The sequence below is a fragment of the Hoplias malabaricus genome, chromosome 12, assembly GCF_029633855.1.
Source record: "Hoplias malabaricus isolate fHopMal1 chromosome 12, fHopMal1.hap1, whole genome shotgun sequence".
NCBI lineage: Eukaryota > Metazoa > Chordata > Actinopteri > Characiformes > Erythrinidae > Hoplias > Hoplias malabaricus.
In genome coordinates this window covers 17,745,006-17,759,913 of record NC_089811.1, presented here as the reverse complement: position 1 = coordinate 17,759,913, position 14,908 = coordinate 17,745,006, and the positions used below count along the sequence as shown (strand labels likewise).

General features: G+C 42.6%; 1 protein-coding gene across 1 annotated transcript in view; it reads left to right on the top strand.

Annotated features, from left to right (window-relative positions):
- LOC136664107 (ribulose-phosphate 3-epimerase-like) overlaps nucleotides 1-13,915 on the top strand; it is a 44,507-nt gene extending 30,592 nt beyond the window's left edge. Inside the window, exons 4-5 of the mRNA XM_066641161.1 lie at nucleotides 11,982-12,116; nucleotides 13,796-13,915. Coding sequence (XP_066497258.1) covers nucleotides 11,982-12,116; nucleotides 13,796-13,894 — 234 coding nt within the window. The 3' untranslated portion in view covers nucleotides 13,895-13,915. The remainder of the gene's footprint in view (nucleotides 1-11,981; nucleotides 12,117-13,795) is intronic.
- The last annotated feature ends 993 nt before the right edge of the window (nucleotides 13,916-14,908 follow it).

The following is a 14,908-nucleotide window of genomic DNA, read 5'->3' as shown; positions in this document are numbered from 1 at the left end:
GATCAACCAATGCCACAATGCCACATTAAGTGTTTGCATTTCTAAGTGTAACCAGGAGCTTTGGCTGATTTATTAAAAAATAAATAAATAAATAAAATCTACAATTAAATAAGTATTTTCTATCCCAAGGAAGACAAAGCCAACAACTTTAATGATGTAGTGTATTTTGTATTTGATATGTGTATTATTTAAGTCATAATGTGTTAATCAGTGTTTATCTATTTACAGCACCCTCTATAATTATTGGCACCCCTAGTTAAAATGTGTTAAAAGCCATAAAATAAATATATTTTTTTATTGCAGAAGCATAATCTCACTTTGAAAAAAAAACCTTTAACTCAAGTGAAACAAAAATAAATAAATAAATAAAGAAAAAATCCTGACTAAGAAATAATTATTTCCCATAAAATGACCTGTTCTACAATTATTGCTATCCTTAACAATTTCTTGGAAATAAATATATTTGAACCAATTATGTAATTTCTACTGTAGTTGTATAAAGTGGATCAAAGTATCTAGGAACCTTTAATTAGTAATTCATAACTTCCTGTTTCCCTGGGGTATAAATTTGGCATTACACAGAGGCCTATTTCTCTTACTCACTCTTGAATTGTGTGTTCTCTTGTCTTTCCCATGTTTAAGTAAAGCAGATGTGTGTTGACCTTCATAAATCAGGCAATGGCTATAAGAAAATAGCCACTCACCTGCAGAACAGTGTTAAGGTTTCAGTTATGTGCTCCAGTGTGGTTTTCCAAGAAAAACTCGTCTGCAGACACGCTTTTTTAAACTCCCAATCTTCAATGAAATGATAATCACACTCAAATATGGCTCACAGGTATGACTTGACCATATATCTGTCATTTAGGCAAAGAGATTTACTCTCATGAGCCGGTTGGAAAGGGGCTGTCACACGTAAATGTACATGTTTGGCAGTGCTTCTTGTGCAAAGAAATTGCGACCGGGCAATTGGTATCGTGGGTCAAGAGTCTTTTGAAGCCCTCTTTTTTACTGTTGAGACGGGGAGCATACTCTTTGCTATGTAGTAAACTACTGCCTTAGTAATACCACACCACGTTGTACTTTACTTTTCATAACGCATATATATTTTAATATATTGATATATTGCCCAGCCCTCGAGGTTAGTAAAACGTTCCAGTTCAAGTGCAGCTCAAAATCCAAAACAAATTAAAACAGGATCTGTCAATGTATATGTAAGTGAACATTTTTCTTTCTCTATCCATTTTTGTGTGTTTAAAGTAATCCTCTAGAAGTAGGTATCAAAATAATCTGGAGCCTCTGTTATCTCCACTGCTAGTGAAGGAGCTACCAACTATTTTTAGTTTTTTTTTTTATTTTTTATTTTTTTTAAATAATAATAAACACTGATATGAACAACATTCTAATGGCGATATTTCAAGTGACAGTACAACATTTTTCTTGTGCACTAGACAATATTCCATTTTCTTTGTTTAAAGAGACTGTACATCATTTTAGTGTTTTATGTTATGAAATTCTTCTCAAACATTTTACGGGAATTCTCAGCTGCCAGTAAGTAGCTCTCTTGAAGACGCTGATGTAGTTTTTTCACAGTCTGAGTGAGTCTTATGTCTGTCATTTGCAGGGCTTATTCCCAGGACAAGGTCAATAGGTAAGGTGGGTTGATGACCAAACATCAGCTCATAAGATGAGTATCTTGTCTCATTTTGGGTGCAGTTAAATGCACGTACCAGAGGTTTGACAAAATCTCTCCAGTGATGCTTAGCATTGAATAAATGCTGGACTTCGTCCCGCCCATCGGACGCTCAGCGTCTATGGGGCAGTGGGCTGGCCCGGATGCTCAGCTTCTGCATGATGATTGGATGATCTGTCTGAGGATGAATCCCTTTTTGATTGACAGGCTTTTTCTTCCAAGGTTCCTAACATGTTAGAAGAGTTCGGTTGAAATGCTCAACAGGGTTTTCCCGGAGGATGTTAGGGCATTGTTCTCACTTTGTCAGTTCCAATAAAGGATCTTTGGTTGGAACTGCTACAGCAAATTTTGTAAAATAATCTGTCATCACCAGTATATTCCTTGTATCCCGGTTGTCAGGCTCAATGGAAAGATAATCCATGCATACTAATTCCAGAGGATAAGTTCTTATTATGTTTTCCATAAAAGCAGATTTCTGAGAACTTCCTTTCCTCCTGATATATCTTCCACATGTTTGGCATCTTTTGCCATTCTGGGCCAATAAAATTTTGCAAGAGTGACCCCACATGGCCTTCTCTCTGTATGATCTGGGCAAAACCAGCTGGCAAACTTTTATTACCATGATCAGACCATACTCTATACAAGACAACATTTTGGAAGTGGAGCCTATTCCACTCTCAAAAATATTTTTACATCAGAAGATTCAAGGTTCACTTCTTGCAAGGTTGGCTTCCTGTTTTATTTATTTATTTTTTTAAAATGGAAGATAATTTCCTGATAGATTCATCATCTCGCTGCACTCTGTACCAATCCTCATTAGTCATGCCAGGCTTTGTCTGTAGGCTTGGGGTAGCAAAATCCGCAGGTATCGATGAGACATTTAAAGCAAGGAACTCAACAAGAAGAGGAGTTTTCAATGGCTCAAAACATCCACCTGAGAGTATGGAGTGACATTGGTATACAGCAGAGAACACACTGATAAACTGATAACTGATGTAACTGTTTCATCTTACGTGGTTAACACAAAATCACTAATGAATGGGTCACTTCTGATTTCCCCAAATGTATCATTTTTTATCATGAATGTATCACATTCATTTTGTGTGTTTAATACCTTTAACAGTCACAGAGCCCTGTTATTCCTATGCAGAACTGTGCACAGATAATTCACAGTTGGCTATGCTTAGTTTCTCTATTGTTGCTTGCAGTTCACCTAGAGCAGCCCATAATTGGCTGTTCTCTTTCAAGCATCCGTTTCGGTGTCTCACTATGGGATACGCCCCCTTTGCGTATACCTCAGAAGCTCTATTACACTACGCCAGCCCCTGGGCTGGCTGACAGCTGTGATGCTCATGCGCCGCCCTCAATATATAATACGGAGCACGACATCATAACCTCATTCAAAACCTTCTTCTCGCTTCACTCCAGAAGCCTTCATTCTCTCTACCCTTGCGACACCTAAGCTTCACTGTCCACAGACGGAGTTAATATCTCCGTCGACGGGCGCTTAGTGTCGTTAAGGAAGAAAAGAAAAATTATTGATTCGTGTCTTCACCATAGCTCGGATTATTCTAGTCATTTTGTCTCCAAACAACGGCTCCAAACAACGGCCCCTGCTAACTAACCACCACGTTAGTTGCGACTCTCGGCTAGTCGTTAGCTCCCGTGCTTGCCTACTATTTGGTCACCACGCCAATTGTTTCCAACAGCACAGTCTAAGCACAATTTAGCACACCAGCTAAATGGCTGCAGCAATGGGGACGGAGAACCAGCGCGGACGTGTCCCTGCGGGAATAAAATATCTAGCGGGGACACTCACCAGGTCTGCTCCGTTTGTCTCGGGCTGCGACATGCCCAGGCAGCGTTGAATGACCCGGGCTCATGCGAGCACTGCGCGCGGTTTACCGTTAAAAGCCTCCACCGTAGGCTGGCACGCCAAGCCAGTTTTTCAGGCGAGGACCCCCTTGTGTCCGGCGCTACCATTACGTCGACTTTACAGCAGGCCACCATGCCCGTTGAATCGTCCACCCCCGTGGCTCTTAGCTGGGGTGACCAACTCGATTCTCTCGACCCCCTGCCCACCCTGATAGACGCAGAGGAGGACTATGAGGATGGTGGTTCCGAATTTCTCGTCTCGGATGAGGACATTGAATTCGAGGACTCTCCGTTTCTCCACCCCGCCCAGATGGGAAAACATCCCGGTGCCATGCAGGCCACTAATGACCCAGATGGGACGCCACCGTCGCCCCTTCTAAGTGTGGACCTGCAGGATGTGCTTAAGTGCGCAGCTGACAAGCTGGACATCCCGTGGCCGACCGTAAGCGCGGAGACTGCAAAGTCATGCTACGAAGGGAAAAGACTGCCGCGGGCAAAATGGGCTGCAAGACAGCTACTCCCCATATTTCCTGAACTGGTGGAGGAGTTGGCTACTTTCTGGAAGGAGAAGCCATTTACTGGCAAAACTCCTATTCAGGGGGGATCTGCCCTCGACATGGAAGGTATGGAGAAGGAAGGCCTTCTGCGCATGGAGCCCCTAGTGGCAGCGCACCTTCACCAGCCGCTCAGCAACCAGCAACCCTACGTTGCCCTCCAAAGCTGACCGCTTTCAGTCTAACATGACTGAACGGGCTTATAAAGAAGTGGCGCTTTCCGTGAGAGCCCTGAATGCCATCTCCATGCTGACAGCCTACCAAGCTGAACTTCAGGACGAGACGTCAGCCACGCCAGGTCTGTCTCAGTGGGAAGAGATTTGTGTGGTCACTGGCCTCTCCCTCCGTCTCCAGAGATGTGCGGTGCAATCAGCGGGGAAAGAAAGAGGTCCAAGAAAGAGGCAGGTGGCTTAACCTGGCAAACCTCTCTGACAGGGAGAAAGAGGCCATCCTGGATGCACTAGTGGTGCCAGAGGGCATCTTTGGCTCCGCTCTCACATTAATGCAGAAGCGGTGTGAGGAAAAGAAGAGAGATGATTCAGCTGTGCTTGCCCAGGAAGCCACAGCAGGGCCCCTCAGCACAACCTCGGCCCTCTTTCGTGCAGGCTTCCGCTCACCCGGCCACCAGCTTCCGCATCCCCAGACGGCCTAAGCCACAGCCTGACCCGCCAAGTCAAAGTGGGGGCGCTGAAAGTAAGACTGTCTGGCCCAAGAAGACCCAGGGACAGCCACAGCCAGTACAGCCTCTCCCTCCATCCTCACAGGTGGTAAGGAGGAAAAAGAAGTCTGCCTAGGAGTCCTTTGCTTCAGGGGAGAGCCGCCGCCCCCCGTTCTCCGGCTCTTACCCCCAGGCCCCACTATGTTCAGGTGGAGCATGGGTTAATCCCCCCCTTATGTTCCATTTGGCTACCAGCCCATTCACTCAACACACAACCACTCATTCCAGAGCTGTGTTCAATAAAGCAAGGTGTCTCTGTGTTTCCTGTTTTTCACATGTTGCAAAACAAAATAAAACACAAAACATTGCAAAACAAAATAAAGTTGAGTGTGTTAAGAGGCAATGCAATGCAAACAATGTTGCAAAACATAAACTGCCTAAAACAAAAGCCTTGGAGGGTTTCCATGCCCTCAAAGGCAATGAGCCACTTAAACGCTATTACAGCGTGACCGGCTCGCGCATGCGCAGTACAAAGCACATGCAGACGCACTCTGTGACCACTGGAGGGCGCGAGTGTCTTACGGCTAGACAGTTGGACTGCATGCATTTCATCTCAGTGGGTACTAAGAACAATACGACATGGGTACAGACTGCAATTTTGCAACCAAAGTTCAAAAGCATTGTTCACTCCAGGGCAACTGGGGAATCAGCTCACATCCTCCAGGAGGAAATCTCCTCACTACTGGGGAAAGGAGCTATAAGGGTGGTCCCACCCGAACAGAGTCGGACAGGGTTCTATTCTCGGTACTTCCTAGTGCCGAAGAAGGGGTCCCAAACCCTGCGCCCGATTTTGGATTTACGTGCTCTGAACAGACACTTACACAGTACATGTTCAGAATGCTCACTCATCCAGCTCTGCTGAAGTTTGTACGCCCAGGAGATTGGTTCACTTCCATCGACCTGAAGGACGCTTATTTCCATATCAGCATATACCCGCCGCACAGGAAATACCTCAGGTTTGCTTTTGCGGGGGTAGCCTACGAGTACATGGTTCTCCCATTCGGTCTCTCCCTCAGTCCACGAGTATTTGTGAAATGTACGGAGGCAGCGATTGCCCCTCTAAGAGAGCAGGGCATCCGTCTCGCTACTTATATAGACGACTGGCTTATCGCAGCACAGTCCGAGAAAGAGGCAAGAACACACACAATGCAGCTCATAGAGCACCTTGTACAACTAGGGTTTCAGATAAACAGGGAAAAGAGCGTATTGACGCCGACCCAGCGCATATCATACCAGGGCCTGTCACTCGACTCAGTGTCTTTCAGGGCAAGCCTGTCTACGGAGAGAGTTGTAAAGCTCAAAACATGCTTGGATACATTTCGGAGGGACAGTACGATCCCATTCTGTGTGTGTCTCAGACTACTGGGCATGATGGCCTCAGCTTTAGACGTAATCTCTTTGGGACGTCTATTCATGAGGGGGTTTCAACGCTGGGTGGCTTCGCTAGGGCTGAACCCGCTGTATCATATGCGCCGGAGAGTAGAAGTCACTCGGGCAGCGTTGATAGCCCTGTGTCAGTGGAAGCGCATGGGTTTTCTCACACAGGGGGTTCCTATGGGCATAGTTTATGCCAGACGTGTAGTGACTACAGATGCGTCACTGTCTGGTTGGGGGGGGGCACTCACGAGGGCAGAATAGTGAACGGCAGGTGGAACGGCAGTCAGCAGTCCCTCCACATAAACTGCTTGGAGATGCTGGCGGTTCATCTGACGGTGAGACATTTCCTTCCTTTTTTAGAGGGGTGCCACATTCTCGTGAGGACAGACAACACGGCAGTAGTGGCTTACATCAATCGACAAGGAGGCCTGCGGTCCCGACCGTTACACACGCTGGCACGCAGACTGATTTTATGGAGCAGCGTTCACTTTCTATCCCTGAGAGCAACGCATGTTCAAGGGATGCTCAACAGGGGAGCAGATCTGTTGTCGAGAGGCAATCCTCTTTATGGGGAATGTGCAGTTGTCCAACAGATTTGGGAGCGCTACGGCAGGGCAGCAGTGGATCTTTTCGCGTCGAAAGAGAATGCACAGTGCCCTCTGTTTTACTCGCTGCACGACCAGAGTGCCCCGCTCGGGGTCGATGCCTTTGCACACGAGTGGCCACAAACACTTCTTTATGCGTTTCCACCGATAGCACTAATCTCCCTGACTCTAGCCAGAGTCAGGGAGAGGTGCCTGTCTGTTATCTTGATAGCTCCGCGTTGGCCGGGCAAGCACTGGCTGGCGGAGATCATACAGATGCTTCAGGGCAACCCATGGCCCCTCCCACTACGCAGAGATTTGCTGACGCAAGCAAGGGGAGAGATTTATTACCCACACCCAGAATGTCTGGCTCTATGGGTATGGCCCGTGAGTGGTTTAATTTAAGCATAACAGGGTTGCCGCTGAATGTGATTGAAACCATTCAGAATGCTAGAGCTCCATCTACCAGGACCCTTTTATGGGTACAAGTGGCGGATATTTGAGCAATGGTGCTCAGACAAACTCGAAACCCCGTTTCAGTGCTCTGTCGGGGTTATACTAGCTTTCCTTCAAGATTTGATTGACAAAGGCAAATCATTTTCCACTATTAAAGTGTACCTGGCAGCTATTGCAGCATGCCATGTGGGCTTCGAAGGGAAAACTGTGGGGCAACACCCTTTGGTGTGCCGTTTCATGAAGGGGGCACGACGTAGTTTGCCGATCTCCAAACCTGTGTCTCCATCTTGGGATTTGGCCTTGGTGCTGGAGGCTATATCAGTCGCACCTTTTGAGCCACTGGACCAGGTAGACTTTAAGTTTTCGTCTTTCAAGACAGCACTTTTGCTAGCCCTGGCATCGGCTAAGCGTGTAAGTGAAATACACGCTTTGTCTGTGTGCTCTACATGTATGCAGTTTTCACAGGGGGACTCTAAAGTATGTTTACGTCCAAATCCTGCCTTTATTCCCAAGGTTATTCAGCCTTGTCTCCCTTTGGAACTTCAGGCATTTTATCCTCCGCCTTTTACCTCGCCAGGCCAGCAGCAGCTGCATACGTTATGTCCTGTGCGAGCACTGCGAATTTATGTGGATAAAACGAAGGACTTTAGGAAATGTGACCAGCTTTTCGTGTCGTGGGCAAAGCCATACACGGGGAAAGCGATTACAAAACAAAGACTATCGTATTGGATTTCAGATGCAATCGCTGTGGCATACTCCAGTAAAGGATTGACAGTTCCACCGGGCGTCCGTGCACACTCCACGAGAGGTGTAGCAACCTCTTGGGCAATCTTTAGAGGTCTCTCGATTCTGGAGGTGTGCGCAGCAGCGAGCTGGTCCTCGCCTCATACGTTCGCCAGGTTTTATAAAATGGATGTGACAGCACCTAGTGTAGCACATATGGTATTGAGCGCCGGCTCTGGGATTTAACAGTCCCAGCCTTTCTGAGGCATAGCTGGTTGACAGTATGTTCGGGACAGGCTTGTCTGGCAATACGGGAGTAAGGATATCCCATAGTGAGACACCGAAACGAATGCTTGAAAGAGAACTTTAGGTTACTATGTAACCCCGGTTCTCTGATAGCATGAGTGAGGTGTCTCACCAGACCACCCTCCTTGCAGTGGGAAGCAAGGAAGAGGTGTACCTGTTTTGAATGAGGTTATGATGTCGTGCTCCGTATTATATATTGAGGGTGGCGCATGAGCATCACAGCTGTCAGCCAGCCCAGGGGCTGGCATAGTGTAATAGAGCTTCTGAGGTATACGCGAAGGGGGCGTATCCAATAGTGAGACACCTCACTCATGCTATCAGAGAACCGGGGTTACATAGTAACCTAAAGTTCTCTGTGCTCAATGTCTCCATCGCTGTTTGCAATTCCCTGAGCTTTTCATGCACCTTGGAGTTTGGGAACATCTTTGGAGATCCATGTCTCAATGTAGATTTTTATTCTCTAGCAATATGTCTCTCTTTATCACATGAATAATACACCTTGGTCATGTTAGGATTGTAGGGTAGAGTCCTTCTAGCTACCTACCATTCATTAATCCGGAAAACATTTTTTCAAGCTGTATCCTGATTGGAAACTTTATGATTAATAGCTGCTATGGGAGTGGATTTCCTGGCACCAGCATTGCTATTGTAAAACTGAATCATTTTAGTAATGGTTTAATCATATGTAGATGTAGGTGTCACAAGCATTGCTAGGGCAGCACAGGCAAAACTGTCGCTCTGGCCAATCAATCTCTGACCACTATAGGTTACAAAAGCATCCATGAGTATCTCTGAGAAAGCAACAGTGTGCTTCCCTCTTATCATGGTAACCACTGTGATCTTTTCTCAGTTGATGACTCTTGGTCCCAAAACCTCAAACAACGCCTGTTTCCTTTCTGCTTTGTCAGTGTGCTGTCCCAGTTTGCCTAGGACAATCATGGCGGTGATGTGGAGGAGAAGCTTCCTCCAATCTTGGATTTTTCCCGTGCATGCTTTGAAAATGCATTTGCTTTGAGATCAAAAGGTGTTCTAGAATTAATTTTTCCCCAGTTATCTAGTCCTAATGTAGCAGAGGAATTTATTTATTTAGTTATTTATTTATTTTTTATTATTTTTTTTTCTATAAACTGGATTGCTGCTTTAGCTTGTTGTATATCACCTGATAACTTTTCAACTGATGATACAAGTGTACCCCATGCTTCACTACTTACAACATATACCCTATAAATAAGCATGTATATGCTATACAGGTACATATATAAAGCTTATGTGTATATATAAGTGTATATATATATATTTAAATGTCTTTGTAAATGTTGCCAAAACATCTATTTTAATTATTATTTTTATTTACTAATGCTGTCACTATTTGCTGTTGTTATTTTTCCTTTATATTTTGTGTTATTGTTTCTTGTTGTAATGCACCAGCATATGCATGCTACCTCAGAATCATGTCTTGATTTTCCTTGTAGGAAAAGAATTTTCATCTCTACGTCACAAGGGGTGGAATATACTTTAATAAAATTGTTTTTTTTTCTGTAGCACCCCCTTGAAACCAATTAGCCTTTTCTTCTTTTGTGCGCCTGAGTAGCGGGAGGGTTTACTATCTGTTGACCAAGTGTCAAATCTTTTGTAACCTGAGGATTTGACCACTGAACCCAAATAAGCCAGATATGCAGATGTATCTATACAGTCTGAACATAAGTACAATAAGTGAAAAGAAAACACTAACAGGATATGTCTGGAAGCATTTTACAAGCAGACATGGACTGATGATAATGATCATTTAAATCATGATAAAATAGTATCACTGAAACATTTTGGTTTTAGTCCGAATTGAAAAAATAAAAGAAAATGTATCTACCTCAGAGAGTTCAAGGAGAACCCCCCGACAACCAAATGGCATGCCAGTCAGCCTGTTAGCGAGTTCATAAATTAAGTTCAACGACTGAGAGCTTACACCGCATCTTGGGGTACAACAGCCGTCTTTACGCCTCTTTTGATGAAATCAGTAGCAGTAATCAGATTCTCAAATCTATGTGTTTATCTGTCCGGCAAGGTTAACCTTACAACTGCAGAATATATGAGGACGAACCTCATGCTTGGAGAGGCTCGCAGCTGTCATCATATCTCCAAATTGGGCTTGCTGAATGGTATAATCTGCAAAAATCGAAAATCTCCTACCTTTTATAGAACAGCTTCTTCAGCTTTCTTCAGAAGGTCATTGTAGACATGGAAGTAATGCACGCTAATGACGAACAGCCGCAGGGGCTCTCCATAATGAAGGCTATCTCATGTCGCCAAAATTAACCTCAAGCTTGCTAAGTGCTTTGATTTGTAGTGCTGCGCTCCAGTTCCGACAGAGCCTCTCCATCTGTAGCGATTTTTGTATACTGTCAATGGAATTTCTGAGCTCCTCTTTAACTAATGATAATTCTGACCTGAGGTTGTTAGAGAGGGTGTCTGTCTTGGTGAAGATATCAGACTTAAGAGAATTCAGCATATTGTGAAGTAGCTCCACAGTCAGTGACCCCGCTGATCCTACATCAGCCACAGCATCCGCTAAAGGAGAGGGATCAGAAGACACTACAGGTCTGTTGCGGCCTGATCTTGCTGTCAGTTTTTGGTTAAGTAGACATCATTGTTTGCAAAGGCCACCCAAATGTAATCTAAACTTATGAAGGAACTCTTCAGACTGAATAATCATAAATATCAGTTATTCTACATGTTCAAATATTATATGTATAGCATTTCTCCTGCGGTGTTGCTATCAGTGTGTGAAGAGTGGGAGAAGAGTGCTGCATTGATAATCCAACACAATGGGCAGCACTTTGAACACATTTTATAAGTGGTCAGAAACTTGTAAATATCTCATGAAAGAATAAACTTACGTTAAAACCACACACCATTGTTTTTCTTGTGAAATTCCCAATAAGTTTGATGTGTCACATGACCCTCTTCCCATTGGAAAAAACAAAAGTTGGATCCAAAATGGCAGACTTCGACATGGTCACCATCCATCTTGAAAAGTCCCCCCCTCCCATATACTATGTGCCACAAACAGAAAGTTAATCACCAAACATTCCCATTTTATTAAGGTGTATCCATATAAATGGCTCACCCTGTACATTCATCATTTACCTCTGCCTCTTTGTTCCTCTAACCCCTTGTAACAGATCCACTCTTTCAGCTTCAGTAATTTAATATTATTTTTGTTCACATTATCACATATTTTGGCACATTACTAGTTTTTAAGGTAAAATGGAATATTATTATTGTTATTATTATTATCATTATCATCATCATTAATATTGGCAACAGGTAATGTCGCTGTCACACAGTTGTACATTTGAGCCCCACTCTCGGTGACTTTGGGGAGTGTGCTCCCCGTATCTGTGTGGGTTTCCTCTTGGTGGTTTGGCTTCCACTCTGGTGCATCGTCCAGGGTGTGTTCCTGTCTTGTACCCAGTAATTTCGAGTAGGCACTGGACACACAGCCACCCTAAACTGGATAAGCAGTTACTGATAATGAATGAATGAATGAATAATTTATATTGTACCATATATTTATCACAACAAACATCCTTCCTGTTCTTTCAGTGTGACATTTAAGACTTTTGTTTTTAATAATATTTTAGAAATGTCAAATCTCTTCAAGGTATTATGAAGTGAAAAGATTTTCACTCTCTCTTTTTCAGGTTGGCCTGGCTATTAAACCTGGAACCACAGTTGAAGAACTGGCCCCATGGGCTGGACAAATTGATATGGCTCTTGTCATGACAGTGGAGCCTGGTTTTGGTGGACAGAAGTTTATGGAAGACATGTTAACAAAGGTAAGAAAGAACAAAATACCAAATGTAAGTGGGTAATTTACAAATACATTGGACATTCCTGAAAACTTTCTTCCAGATTCATGAATGCTGCATAAACATAAGGTTTTTAGTAGAACATGTGAATGTTCGTGAAACTAAATTGGGAGGGTGTGCACATTTCTTTACCATTTACCATATTACTATAATCCACGCCCATGAATTCCAAATAACTTTCAAAAGGAAGCCTTCGGACTGAGGAATCACTGTAAAAGTTTAATTTTTGTTGTGTTTTTGGCTATTTCTAAATAAAATAGTAAATATGAATAATATAATAAAAAAAGAAAAGGACAATTGCATTAATCTTAAAATTGGATCAACTACAAAGTATAATCACATAAATTAGGGTTACATTTTAGGAGATATTAAAACAAACTAGAGATTGAAAAATATTAAAGGAGAGATTAAAAAAAGTAGTATGACAAAGAAATTGTATACTTGCGCACACACACATTACATTTAGAGATTAAATTTCACTGTATTAATAAATAAATCTATGACAGGACTCTCACTTAGTAAATAGCCTTAATGAGTATGTTATTTGCTCTATTTGGTAAACATCCCATACTTTTTGAATCCATAATTTATGTGTGGGGGGTGGGGCTGGTCTGATTTCATCAATTTCATGGTGTTACACTTTAAAGCTACAGTGAGTAGTATTCTTAAGAGATTTCTCAGACGCCTCCTCTACAATCTGCTTGTCCAGTTCACGGTCGCAGTAATTTTGGAGCGCCACATACATATGGGCACTTTATAGTTGCAATCCACCTCCCAACAGGTGTTTTTGGACCATGGGAGGAAACCTACCCAGACACAGGCAGAACACAACAAACTCTTTAGTCAGTCACCCGGAGCAGGACTTGAACACACATATATACATATAAAATACATACACATATATATATGTGTGTGTGTTAACCCAACTGAATTGCAACAAAAGTAAATGGCTGAATGTCAATTCAGGGGGGGGGGGCATATTTTAGGTGCACACTATTATGATTTAGAGTTTAAGGGCACTAAACATCTAAAAGCTAGATACATAGAAGTCTCAGTCATTTGAGTGGAAAAGTTTTTAGTTCCAAATACTGAAATACATTGAGACACAAAAATGTTCTAACCCTGCCAAATATTAATTATGATTTTCTGAAAGTATGGAATGCTCAGGGTAACACTTTTCCCAACATTCAGTGCTATGTGAAGCAACAATCAATGCAGAGCTTGAGTAGTTGTTATAGAACCTCAGTTCAGGACACTTGGGAGCAGTAAGATAAAAAAAAAATAAACTTTTGATTATGTTTGGTGGCCAGGCATTGATTGAAAAGTTTAAAGATGTTACTAGAGACCCCATGTGGGTCATCTTCAAGGTTCAAAACTGCCAGTTAACCTGAGTATCATGCTGCTAATTATAACCACTAAATTATATAATTATAGCACTAATTATACCACTAAAGTTTAAGGTACCTGTCAGTGAAGAGCCACAAGAAGCTACATTAATAATATTCCTTTCTTCAGTGAGCATATCTGTCTAAGAGCACAGGAACAACCAGAAGGCCAGTTAAGTGTTGTTACTTGGTTAAAACAAGAGGAGATGAGTATTATTTTTATTAACTGTAAGTATGCTGAAAATGTTTCATTTCCCACAGGTCAGTTGGCTAAGGACACAGTTCCCTTCCCTAGACATTGAGGTTGATGGAGGAGTTGGACCAGACACCATTCACAAATGTGCTGAGGTAGAACAATAAAATATTACATCATAAAGTTCCATTATTATTGGCAGCTTTGATAAAGAGGGGTAAAAATTTTACGTTTAATTACGGCTCTGTTTCACAAAAAGATTATAAAAGAAACCTAAATTTTAAATGTAGCCAATTCAGAAAACCGAAACTTTTTTTACACAGCCATATGTTTCATAACTGCAAGCACTGCAGATTTTTAAATTTTAAAGATTTTAAGACTCTTCTCGATACAGAATCTCTCCTCTCCTAGATTTCCCTTTGGACACTCATTTTCAGCTTCAAGGCAGATTTTCATTGATGTTTCACTGAATGGGATATTCATGGAACAACCGTCTTTCTTTGATCATTAAACGTTTTTAGTTTTGGTTATGTAGAAGTTTTGATTGAAAATTAATTATATTTATATACATCCTCTTAAGAAATATGCCAAAAGTTTGATTTAGCGCAAACACAAAAGGACTGGTGTTAGCCATCGCATTATATATAATTAAATGGATTACAATGGTACATGAATATGAGAAGGGAAGGTTACTGCTCTTAGGGGATTTATATATGATAACTACCTAAACTCTTAAATGTAGTTTACTGAAGGTTTCATTTATCCCAGCAATTAAACCTCTGAGCTACGAAAGGACGCATTTGACATTACTTTGTCCTAGGAGACAATGCTTGGGTGTTTTTATACCTATGCTTACCAGGTCAGAGACTGACTGGCTCCACTGGGGTGGAGATCACACAGAAGGTGCCTGAGGCATTTAGTTCCCAGATGTTTTAAGGTTCAGAGGCCAAGGTTTCTTTAGGCAAGGGTCTGGCATTGAGTGTTGCTGGACTAAACTAAAGCTTCCTAAAATTGCTAAAATAAGCACGAACACCTATGTTCTCCTGGTCAGTGGACAGACTCAGTCATACACTACCAGAGTTTGTATCCGTGCTTCTGGTGAGGGAAATGTTGAGCCTTATTTCCCACATTGGTAGGTGGATTGCTGACTCATAGAAGTGTGTGTGTGTGTGTGTGTGTGT